Source organism: Diospyros lotus, chromosome 6 (assembly GCF_014633365.1).
Source record: "Diospyros lotus cultivar Yz01 chromosome 6, ASM1463336v1, whole genome shotgun sequence".
Taxonomy (NCBI): domain Eukaryota; kingdom Viridiplantae; phylum Streptophyta; class Magnoliopsida; order Ericales; family Ebenaceae; genus Diospyros; species Diospyros lotus.
The window spans coordinates 4,388,948-4,401,488 of NC_068343.1; the positions used below are offsets into that span (position 1 = coordinate 4,388,948).

A 12,541-nucleotide genomic window follows, 5' to 3' on the forward strand; every position below is an offset into this window, starting at 1 on the left:
GTGTGTGTGTGTTTACGGGTGGGTTTCCGATCCGACTAGGAAGCACAATAATTGCTTGCTGCTCCCGAAAGCGTGCAGCTTGCTAGCTATCATCAATGGCGTCGGTGTTGCGAGGGATCGAATTGCAAAGTCGGATGCATCGGTATCTCTCTCTCTCTCTCACCTTTCATTTCATTCGATGCCAACCAATCGCATGGCGTTTCAGTTCATCAGCGTGATTCAGTTACAGTTAGATAACTAATAACTAATCAACTATATATGTTAGCTGATTCAACTTTGTTACGCTGTCAAATCCAATGCCCATGTCGTATCGAGATACACCAATACAATAAACTTTGAAACTAATTGTTTCTTCTAAATATATTTAGTGTTAATTAATTTGTTGATGTCATCAGTATATACCCTCCCATAATTATCCTACATGCATATGTATCAATACTTACGATTACGTGTTCATTTGTAATTAAGTCTAAGCATTTTCTCCATTATTATTCAATCTAAATTGGTTAGATTCTCTCTTAGAATTCGTTCACCCAAAAAGAATAATCTCTCCAATAATAATCAATATATATATATATATAAAATGCAATTTGCTCACCATGTTTCTTCCTCAGAGCACTTGCTTGGTGCTGCCATGCAACCAACCCTAAGGCTAAGTAATTAACAAGGACAGCGATCGATAATTACTTCAACTTAATTTATTATTACATATAATCCTTTGTGTAATTAAACTTACTTTTTTTTAATTCTCTGTAGAGGATTGCATGTCTACTGTAGAATATCTTGCACACAATCATGGAATAAGAAAAAGCAAAATCATTCTCAGGAATTGAAAAGAAACAAAACAAAGGTGAGATCATGAGGTATATATATATATATATATTCATAACTCATGAATACATGTACAGCAGAACTCGACTGGGTCTGATCCATCTTCGTATAAACTGCGAGTGAATGTAATGCAAAGGCCAAAGAATGGACCGAAAATCACCACTCCCCAAGGGATCGCGTCTACCCAACCTTCCAAACCGAACCATCCGGCTGTAAGATATCCCCAATATGCCACGCTGTGGCAATCACGCGCAGTAAATGAAAGTGGAAAATAGCATCTCTAAGTACATAGTTGAAAACATGAAAGAAAGGAAAAGGTGGGAGCATCGTTAACCCTAACTCTTTCGTCTCTGATGATGGGAAGGTGCAGATTGTGATCCTTAGGTTAAAACACAGAATCCAAAGAAAGAAGAGAGCCGAATTCGGAACTCTTCCTCTCTCTATATATATTGAATTCCTGTGTCTCTTTGTCTGTGTCTAGAGTTTGCAGTTTTTCTTTCACCCTTTTGGTTACCTTGCCCACGGTCGACTCAGGAAGATAAGGAGATCAACTGGTAGCTAAGAGAAGAAGGTGAATAAATTTAGAAAGAGTAGGTATATACATATATATATATATATATAGAGAGAGAGAGAGAGAGATTTCTATATAGTTAAGGTTACAAAAGGAGATGGGAAGGGGAAGGGTAGAGCTTAAGCGGATAGAGAACAAGATAAACAGGCAGGTGACGTTTGCGAAGAGACGGAATGGACTCCTCAAGAAAGCTTACGAGCTCTCCGTTCTCTGCGATGCTGAGATCGCTCTCATCATCTTCTCAAATCGTGGCAAGCTCTATGAGTTCTGCAGCACCAACAAGTACACTCTCTCTCTCTCGTGTGATCTATGCGATCCTTCTTCTTGGTGGCTCTTTTTCTTTTTCCTTAATTTTTTTTTTCTGTATCTGAGCAGGCTTGAGCTTTTGTTTCCATCTGGACTCCCAAATAATTATCGTTCTAATTACTTGAGGTTTACCCTTGCATTTATGATTATGTGCACGTGTTTCTCTTTTAACTTTCTCATATGGGCATGGTTTGGCTTCGTCTGCTCATCCTATCAAAGATTGAATTACTTGCGTATCTCGACATTCTCCAATTTTTAATCCTTTAAGCTGGCAAATTCTAGGGTTTTATTTTTCTTGTACAAGTTTGCTTGAAAGTGTAGATTGTTAACTGATCTTCAACGAGTTTGTCTCGTTCCATATACAAATTTAGAGATGGGGCCATCATATATATATATATACAAGCAAGAATATAGTGTTCTGTCTGCCGCTGGAACCTGAGGACTTGTAAAACTTGTTTCAAGTACTGATTACTCGTTTACACTTCTGTTCTGTATATATGGGGCGATCTGCAGGGACTTTCCAATGCACGGCCACTGAAGGTTACCTTCGGACAATCATCTCCTCGACCTGAAAAAGCTCATTTACCTACATAACTTTCTGCTATACCAGCAATATTAATTGTTCTATTTGGGCTTAATGTATAGTTAAATGCATTTTTCAGGGATCTGTTCTCTAACTTCACACATAATGATGACTTCATCAAATGATTCTCCATTTCTCATGCATAGGGCCTGTTGATCGATGAAGAAGCTGCAGCATCTAGAGAAGTGTAGATTCATCATTATTAGCCTTTACATGTGAAGAAATTAATGCACGGAGCAAAAAAAAAAAAAAAAAACAAAGAAGAAATTGATGTTGATTTCCCAGTGGTGTATGGACGTCCGTTTAATCATCGTTTAATAGGGAATATCTCAGCATCTTCCTTATACTCAAAAAAGTCTTGTGCCCCTTGCAGATTATTTCTCTTATAATAAGTAAATGCACATGCTTAAATAGGAGAGCACTCAAAGGATTATTAATAACTTTCTAATTAATAATGAAATTTTAAATCTATTATATAACCTCTCCCGATTTCCTTGCTAATTATGGATTTTAGATCGTTGACAGAGGTATTTTTGAATCTGCATCAATTCATAATTGGATGCATATTTATATATGAACTCGAGAGAGGGCCTTTTGACAATTCATGGCAATGTAATCCATTAAAATATTCATTGATCCTAGTAAAAAATGTGTATACATAGATATTCTTCGATTATTGATTGTTGCAATCTTGATATTTAGATCAACGAAACATTCTAGTCATATGTGACAATATGACATGGCTTGTTTCATTTTTTATATTCTTTTGAAATCAGCTAACTAATTTTTTTTTTTTTTACACTGACTTGATCCCCAGCATGCTCAAAACACTAGAAAGGTACCAAGCATGCAGTTATGCTACAAAGGAATTTAATGGAACATCCAGAGAGATTGAGGTACTACTTATTCATCTCTTAAAGCACCTGTTATTGTTCACCTTAACGTGGCCTTTGAGGTTCAGTAAACCAGTATGATTCAAGAGGTTTCCAGCCGGGCGTGTAATGTTCTTTATCGTTCACTGCTTGATGCTCTTAATTAATTCTTCACATTTGCAGTTTGTTCCAACTACGGTATCTTTGTTTTGATGACTCATTGCTTGGTTTACTTGTTCTGATCTCTATATGTTAACTACAGCAAAGTAGCTACAGAGAATACTTGTTACTCAAAGCTAAACACGAGGCACTTCAACACTATCAAAGGTAATGTATTTTTAATCTCCGCAAAAAGCTTTTCTTAGTTCCATCTTCTAAAGGTTAACTTGGTTTGTTGGCCTTTGGGTTTTGTTTTAATATATCATTGAAATGTTGCAGACAACTTCTTGGTGAACACTTGGACCCCCTGAACATGAAGGAGCTCGAACATCTTGAGCATCAACTAGAGACATCACTAAACCGGATTAGGTCAACTAAGGTATGACCCATACGAGTATTACTGCAAAAGATTAATTATTTGGATTCTTAAACATCCCAAGGTTGACTCTTAACATGCTTTGCAGACCCAGTTCATGCTGGATGAGCTTGCTGATCTTCAAACCAAGGTATCTAACTTAAAAATTAAACCCTTATTTTTAGGTGAAAAACATTAAATCCCTTTTGAAGTTTAGATTATGTTTTTGTATAGAGTAATTTAACCTATTTATTTGCCATTTGGAATTTGAGATTCCAAATATAATTGGATTTGAAAAACAAAAGTACTTTTTGGACAAAATAATTTTTGAGAGCCCACAGCCCAGGCCAAAAAACTGAAAGACAATTTACAATAGAGAGAATTTCAAATAACATCAATTGAAATATTTTTGTTTAAACATGACCTTTTTTTTGTTCTTTTACACTGCAACATAACCTTATGTGTTTTTTATTACTAAAAGCTACCACCCAATTACAGGAAAGGCTCTGGATTGAAGCTAACAAAGATTTAGAGAGGAAGGTACACTACTTACCATTGCTTAATTATGACCAGTGCATTACAATCCCACTTTAGAATTTTTGTACAAAAACGATGAACTTAACCAGGAAAGAAAACGATGAACGTATTAAAGTAGTTGCCCCAGAAATCCATTAATCTCCACTGGTTCAAATTCATTTACAGGATATATGCCCCCTTTTTTGTTATTTCATATTTGACAGCTTGATGAAATTTATAACCAAAATCACCTTGGATCATTCCAATGGGATGGTGGAATGCAAAATAGTCCACACTGCCACCTCTATGCCCAGTCTCAAGTCTTCCTGCAGCCCTTGGACTGCAGTTGCAGCTTGCAAATAGGGTACGGTACTGCTCAACTAAGTTCTTAATTGAACCTATCTTTTCCTTTTTGATTCTGTTTCCAATGGCTGTGGAAATTACTCCATTAATTTAACAGTATTTTTGGACCCAGGTTTAATCCTGAAGTTTCGAACCAGCTTGCCGCTGTAACCCATAATGAGCAGAACATGAATGGCTTAATCCCTGGTTGGATGCTTTGAGAATTGCGCTATAATATCTGTACCTTTGAATAAAGAAACAGCAGCAAATGAATGATCAGAAAACTGCCCTCAACTCTTGGATCTTGTCTTGTAGAACCTATATATGGTGCTCTTATCAAATATGAGAGGCTTGTTAATCTCTCTTTCTGGATCTTGTCTTGTAGAATTGCATCTTTGATTGAGCTTGCTGAATAAAGGATTGTCTAGTCAAGCCTCCACTCGCAGTTCAGATTAGAAGTAGCTGGCAACATGAAACTGCATGTTTCCAATTTCAATCTGCAATCATACTTTTTCTCTTTCCATATAATATATATTTAAGAAACTTCCAGAATTTTTTCCCAGTGGAAATTCAAGTTTAAAAATAAATTAAACAGAAAAGAAAAAGAAGGCGTCCGGACAGAATTCAGCTCAAGAATAGTTCACATTCAGTATATGAAACACAAACTGCAGTATTCACAAGGACTGTACATTTTCTGTTTCCATTCCCCCTTCCTGTTTGTTGCTCCCCCTCTCGTAACTGAAATCATATCGGCTCATCGAATGCCATCACCTAGAAAAGAAAGCAAATTGAAACATATTCAAAGCTAATCAAATTATCAGATAGCAAAATGCCTACTAACCTTTTATTTTTTTTTAACTCTTTACATTTTCCCCTTTTTAGTGATTTCTCAAATTGTTTGTAGCAATCAAGCAATATAACAAGAACATCTAGAAAAAAATATTTGAAAAATGAAAAGTCAAAGCCATGTCTTAAGCCAGCTTTGAGGGCAAGAGTTTCAATGTCCCAGACAACGGCTGCTAGTGCTGGGGCAAGGACCATTACTCATGAAATGAAGCAAAGACAGCCTATATGTGATTGTATGCTAGAAAAGAAGAAATTGGATTTACATCTAAGTTCCACGTATGAAGATACTAATCTCCATCTTGTAAGTGCAAAGATAGAAAGACGTGTTGAACAAGTGACCAACACCCAATATGGCACCACATGAAATGGATGAGCAAGATTATAAACAATAAACACACGTAACCATGTAAAATTCTTCATAACCATCCTTGTATGTTGAGAACGAAAACAAATTTTGGCATCAATTTTCCGACATCTTGATTGAACTCACATTTAACCATATAAAATTCTTCATTGTTGGGTTTAATATTGACCGTGCCTGAACCCCTCAAGATAGCTCAAGTGATCGACCACATGAGTTTCGAGTGATGGGTATGCCAAGGTTGTGTGTTCGAATTCTGGACAATGCGGTAAGTATCGTTTAACTACACGAGAGGCCACGGGCACAGGTCTTCGACCCGAACTTACCTTGGACTGGCCCGATGGTCTGGTTCAGCTCGACCCGTAGGTTATAGAGAGGCAATGCTCGCGCCAAAGGCGCCGCTATGCGAAGCTTCTCGATTCCTACGATAATATATATATATATATATATATTGGTAGTCCCTGGATAAATGCCTGACAGGTTTGTGGCCACCCGTAAATTGACCCAATAATTGGTCTCTGGGCTTGAACTTGGTGATGGTGCCACCCGTTGCACTTATAGGATTAAGTGGTTGCCTCGGCTAACAGCTATAGCCTTTAACTCAAGTGGTAAACGCTTGGGTCCTAGGGTTCAACTGGTATCAGAGCATATAAGGGGTTCGAGCTGGCACAGACGCAATTCGGGGTGGGGGGTGGAGGGGAATTGTTGAGTTAAATATTGGCAGTCCCTAGATAAATGCCTGGCAAGTTTGTGGCCACCTAGAAATTGACCTAGTAATTGGTCTCTACTCTCTAGGCTTGAACCTGATGATGGCACCGCCCATTGCACTTATAGGATTAAGTGGCTGCCTTGGCTAATAGCTATAGCTTTTAGCTCGAATGGTAAGCACTTGGGTCCTGGGGTTCAACTTAACCCGTCCTTGTATGTCAAGAATAAGAACAAATTTTGGCGTCAATTTTCCAACATCTTAATTGAACTCACATTTAAAGTTGCACCACTCTGCATCTAACAATTCAATTTGTGTCCTCATCATGTTGATACTTCTGAATCCTGACAACAAAATGACTGTATACCTACAATTTCTTGCTTTCTGCAAAGTCAGCAATTTTAATTTCAAAAGCTACTAGAAATAAGTTGAGTGGCAAACTGCTAATTTCGCCACGAACTGTACTTCATAAAGAATCATTATGAATCCTTCCATCAAGTGGGTGAAGTGAGCTGCATTAAGAAATAATGGTCCATTGCTAGTTTCCACCTATTATAGATTTTTCACACCAGAAGTCTGGTTAAAAATTTTGCTAAATCAGCTTTAGAACTCACATATTACAGGTCCATTGCTAAATCATCAAGATAGGTTAGATATCTACCCAAAAGATTGGTGCTTTTCATTTCCAACTTTAGAATTCTAAACCAGCTTGTGTACCTCCTGTGGGTGCATTAAATGTTTAAAGTTTAAACATTTGCATCAAAAGAAGTAGAACTTTTTTTTAAAACTAAATATTTATTAGAGTGACCTGATTCAAAGAAAGAACCAAGCACTTCACTATCAGTTTCATAATCAAGCCTCAAGAGCACTACTCCAACAGATAGGAGCCTTAACCAACAAAAATATATAGAGATGTAGCATTTCCTTGACACAAAACATCAATCCTAAACCTGATTGAATCTTAATATTTTGCTACATCCAAGTCAATGATGCCAGATAGCATATTTCTACACATGTATCAATGTGAGTATCAAAGAAGCCACACCAAACCAGAACTACAAAGCATAGAAAAACTTTCCCCTAGCCACAAATATATATATATATATATTATATTTATATCAATGTTGGATGCTTAAATTCATGTATTGATCAAAATTGATTCCCTACCCAGCGCCAAACATGCTGCAACTTGATATCGTGATCTTCTAACAGTGAAATCCATGACACCATTTAATACTTGCTTATAGAATTGGTTTACTCTTTCCACCAATAACTATGATGCAACCTTCCAAAACCACAATATAACACAGAAGCTTGTCTATGTTACATACACATGGCAATTTCTTAAGTCAAAATTCATTGCTTATATCCACTAACAAGATTTGAGATTATAACACATTTAGTGATTTCAAAGTATGCAAAGCTGGCAATGCAAAGTCTCCTGTGCCATCTTCCTTGCTATTCTGTGCGCCAAATCTAAAATGAAATATAGCTGACTCCCCTACACTTTGACTGTACTTGCTTGCTAAACACAAGAGGAACTAACCATAGTACATTGTGTTGCGAAACATGCACAAGGATATGCATGTAATGCACTGCCATGTGATGAGAAGTTTTACAAGACCCAATCCAAATTTCTAGGGGGCAACTGTATTAACATATAATTGGGATTCATTGTGCCCCCTATTGCTTATATTCTGATTTAAAACCCGTTTTTTAATCCTTTCTACTTTAATTTTATCCCATAACCATAATTCAAATTACTGGAGATGTCAGAGAGCTTCCTTCTCTTTTTCCCTATCTTTCGGAGTTATAGCTTTTGTGTTTTAAGTTCTAATCCAGATGATTGTCTGTCCACTTGCAGGGTTTCCTTCTAATCAAATGAGAAATGCCTGTGCGTTTAGAAATGGTGGCAATAGTTAAAATGGAATCATCACCAATTTAGTAACTACCAACATTCATACAACAAACAAAATGAGGTTATTCAAGTAAAGAAAAACACATCTCCACCAAATGGACAAGGAATCGCATCCAGTGCTAATTAATGATAGGACTCAAACTTGGACCTGGACTTGATAGATAAATCAAATAGGACAGAGAACAAAGAAATAAAAAAATATGCCAAACAAAATTAAAAAGAAATCAATAAATACACAAACAAGGGATTAATTTTGGCTACATGCTGGAGATATTGGCTAGAAGTTTTTGCTTTACTCATATGCAGACAACACTTATTATAATAAGCATCAGTTAAAACATAACCATAAATTCGTTCCAGTTATTAAGTTCTTACAACTGAAAAGATAATATTACCTTGCCACAGACTGGACAGCTTTCACTTCTCTCCATCCACTCATATATACAACCAAGGTGGAAATGATGAGAGCATTTCGTTATTATCTTGGGGTTTTCTGATGTGTATTCTGTATGCAGAATGCAGGGGAAACTATTAGTATCACCATTTTATAAACCTACTCCCCTATTCTACAGCTGCATGTGTCTACGGTACCAACAAACATCAAAAAGTAGCACTCAAGAAAATAAACAAAAAAGGCATCCCAATCATCAAAGAAGCTGCTTTAGATTCCCAGATTAGAAGTCCCTGATGCCCAAAATTGGAAGCATGACAAGATATATTTTATTGTAGTCACCATAGTTTCATAATTGATTCCCAAAGAAAAAAAAGCACAAAGGCAAACTACAACAGGACCTGTAATGCAGGTTAACTATGCTCTAACCATTGTTCATTGAGCAAACATGAGAGCCTCACTTCTTTACTATTTATGAGGACAATTTGAAAGGCAAAGATGTTTTTTAAATTATTATTCATCACTCTCTTCTAATTTGAAAGAGACCCATTACCTCTATGTTTTTGCTCATTTTCTAGTTATAGAATTAAAGAGACCATGCAAAGAACTTAAATACCAATAAGAATAAAAAAGACTAACAAAAAAGGCAGTAGAAGCATAGGTATCACAGGTTATAGGCCTATGATAAACCTGGCCACGATCAACACCCCCCCCCCCCCCCCCCACTCCACCCCAAACACACAGAGTAACTAAAAATAATACTTGATTCACCTTCAAGACATGTTGGACAGACATCTTCATCTTCTGAAGAATAAATATGCTCAAATCCAGTTGCTGTTTTTGTAGTTGAGAGCTTCAGTGAGGATCTGGTTAGATATTCTTTTGATCCTTCTTCACAGGTAAACTCGTTCCATTTTTCTCGAATACTCAGAGGTTCTGAATCTGCATCAGTATCACTTCTTCTTAGTGGTTCAGTTTCCTCATGTGAACGGCTTGATCCCTTCTCCCGTCTTGAGACCAGTCCATCCCGTGGCAGGCGGAAATATCTGGAGTCAGCATCATAGGGCAAAGGCCTTGGAGGAGAACGGTACATGTCAGAGAGAGAGTTGTCAGGTGATGTTGTAGAAGTCAAAGAAGTGGTCCCCTGAATGGTTGAAGGAGTGGCATGTTCTTCCTCTCTTCGAAATATTGATGTATACTACCAAAACACGTAAAATGGAATAGGAGTTGAATTTCAATTGAGGGAATGCAAAAGTTAACATTGCTCAATAAATTTGTAGTTCTCTATGTTTAATTATTGAATGCTAGGGCATTGCAACTTAATTGGAGCATTGACCAAATAAATATTACCCCAAATACTAGGTGCTTCACACAGCAATCCTCTAACAAACTAGAATCATCATATGTTTAAAGACCATTCTTGAGAGAGAGGCCCAAAGCATAAATGAATTTATAGGTACCTTCTTAGAGAATGTTCCAATTAGCTGGCTCTTAATCCAGCATGGCAACACAAGGGAGACCAAGCAGAATGAGACAGAAGGGGACAGAGTTCTCTCTGCTGATATAATGTCATAGAAGATAACTACAAGGCTTCTTCATATTTTTGGTGTTTTCTGTTTTGAGAAATTCAGAACAGCTAAGTCAAACTGAAATGTGAATGTCCCTAATCGTGTATCACCTCATGAACCATGTCCAGCCAAGTCCAAGTAGTAACCAAAACACCTTTACTCAATTCCTTAACATGCAGCAGTCGAAAACTCGGGTAATCACTTCTTCAAATTCGTGTCATTCCATTAACAAGACTCACCAGTAACTACTTTTAGCCCAAGCGGTGGATGCAGAAGCAGTACTATCATAAGAAGCCTTCAAAACAACGGGTTGATCAACTTGCAAAACTCATTACAATCTATAGCATCCACCTCCTAGCATCATCATCTAAGCAGCTACTCAGTGAAGTTGACAAATTGAAATTTTAATATTATTTTGCACATGGAGGGTACAAAATTAGGGATAATAGAATTTTGGGGTTCTCTGAGTGAAACCAACATTAATATGTGAACGGGTATTTATGAGTAAGGCAAACACTTGTAATACTAATTTATTTAAGTAAAAAGTCATATGAAACACGGAAAAAACAAAAGCTTTGAAGCATACCATATGTAAGAAGTTATGGAGAAAACCACGGAGGCATATGCAGTTTCTATAAACTGAACTGTTTGGATTGCTGTAATCTTCATAATCCGCTCGTAAACAACAGCAAACGGAACCCATACTAACGTGCTTGATATATCTTGATCCCTTCACAACCCTCCACTGCTGCTTCAATTCATGAATTGACCCCAAATGTGCTAAAACTTTATGTGAAGAAAGCAACTATTGTGGCAGCAGGAAGATGTACGAGGGAACAGGTACTTGGGAAACCAATAACGTCTCTCTTTCTTGAACAAATTCCTACCTAATTTAAGAATGCAAGTTACAACATCACTTGTATAATTTGAAAATAAAAGTTAAAAGTTTAAGAAGTATCCAACATATAAACAATGCTGATATAAGCAAGTAGATGAAATTTGTAGCTGGAACTCTAGGAACTAATGAGGGCTCATCCTTCTTCAGATGACTCAACAATTTTGAAGCAAAACAAGAGCCTTTTTTGGGCAATCAATGCTGTATCCCATCACTGGCCTGTGAGAATGAATAAACCCAGAAACACCCTCTTAACAGTTGCGAAATCTCACACCCACCCGGTATGGTTATAAAGTAAATTGGGGAATTCCCAAGTGAATACAATTCATGACTCAACTACTCTAACAAATAATTAAGTAAACCGACTTCAAATTACACATCAGATTGCCGAAAATTGGAATTGCAACAAGAACGTGTCCAAGTTCCAACAAAAGATCCGACACCAATTTATCGATGAATCACCGGAAACCCGTTTTAGATTATCAGAACCAACAGCGGTCTGAGCCTTCCATGGCCAATATAAACAAAAGATCAAAGTCTCCGTCAGGGAAAAAAAACAAAAAACAAAAGGCAGAGGAATATTCATGTATAGAAATAGGTCGATCAAAAAAGTAGCTGTACCTTGAGAGTGTATGGGGGAAGAGAGAAACTTGCAGAAAATTGGGGCCCTGAAAGTAGGTAGTCGAAGTGGTGGAAATCCAGAGTCATATAACGGGGACAGAGAGTGAGATTTTGGGAGAGAAAACAAAGGAAACGCGGGATTTAAAGAAAGAAACCTGATAAGAGTAATCTGTGCTTTGCTGCAAAAGGAGCAGCGTATGGTTACTTACAGACGGAATATATTATAATAATAATAATAACGTAGTGAGAGTTTTTGGGGTTGGGTTGGGTTTGGTTCCAAAGGGTTAATTGTGTTATTAAAGAATAATAAAGCGAACGGAACCAAGTCCCAGTCAGTGCGTTTTTATGTTTTTTGCTTGCTTGTAAAAAGGAGTGCGTATTTTAGTTGCACGAGACGAGAGTGAGTGATGTGTGAGCTAGAGGTGAAAGCCTTCCCCTTGACGGCATAGACAATTATGCTGCTGTTCCTGTATTTGGTATATATTGTGACACGAGAGAGTTAAAAAAATAAATAAAATACAAAAAACTATAATAATTATGATTTATTCTCACTATTTTGAATTTAATATACATTAGCCATGTCCCCACCACCAATTGAAATAAATGTACCAATTTTTTTTTTTCTTCTTCTTTTTCTTCTTTTGCTAAATTAATTAATTAATATTATTACAGTTTATAGTGTGTAAAAAGAATTAAATTT

The 12,541-nt window shown here is 36.9% G+C and overlaps 2 protein-coding genes across 5 annotated transcripts; one reads left to right on the top strand and one right to left on the bottom strand.

Annotated features, from left to right (window-relative positions):
* LOC127804684 (agamous-like MADS-box protein MADS2) lies at nt 1–5,000 on the top strand. Of its 3 annotated transcripts, none has more exons than XM_052341613.1 (8): nt 1–142; nt 3,109–3,187; nt 3,426–3,490; nt 3,602–3,701; nt 3,787–3,828; nt 4,176–4,217; nt 4,418–4,557; nt 4,669–4,994. In XM_052341613.1, the coding sequence occupies exons 1-8, from the start codon at nt 96–98 to the stop codon at nt 4,754–4,756; spliced, it is 603 nt and encodes a 200-aa protein (XP_052197573.1). In that variant the 5' UTR covers nt 1–95; the 3' UTR covers nt 4,757–4,994. The 3 variants fall into 3 exon arrangements, with proteins under 3 accessions (XP_052197573.1, XP_052197572.1, XP_052197571.1); XM_052341612.1 differs by lacking the exon at nt 1–142 and adding an exon at nt 933–1,684 and having other exon boundaries at nt 4,380–4,557; XM_052341611.1 differs by lacking the exon at nt 1–142 and adding an exon at nt 937–1,684 and having other exon boundaries at nt 4,669–5,000.
* Nucleotides 5,001–5,134: 134 nt separating this feature from the next.
* On the bottom strand, nt 5,135–12,100 carry LOC127804685 (E3 ubiquitin-protein ligase At3g02290-like). Of its 2 annotated transcripts, none has more exons than XM_052341615.1 (5): nt 11,842–12,100; nt 10,912–11,208; nt 9,529–9,955; nt 8,762–8,871; nt 5,135–5,306 (listed from the first exon to the last, which is right to left on the bottom strand). In XM_052341615.1, the coding sequence occupies exons 2-5, from the start codon at nt 11,026–11,028 to the stop codon at nt 5,280–5,282; spliced, it is 681 nt and encodes a 226-aa protein (XP_052197575.1). In that variant the 5' UTR covers nt 11,029–11,208; nt 11,842–12,100; the 3' UTR covers nt 5,135–5,279. The 2 variants fall into 2 exon arrangements, with proteins under 2 accessions (XP_052197575.1, XP_052197574.1); XM_052341614.1 differs by having other exon boundaries at nt 10,912–11,212.
* Between the last annotated feature and the right edge of the window lie 441 nt (nt 12,101–12,541).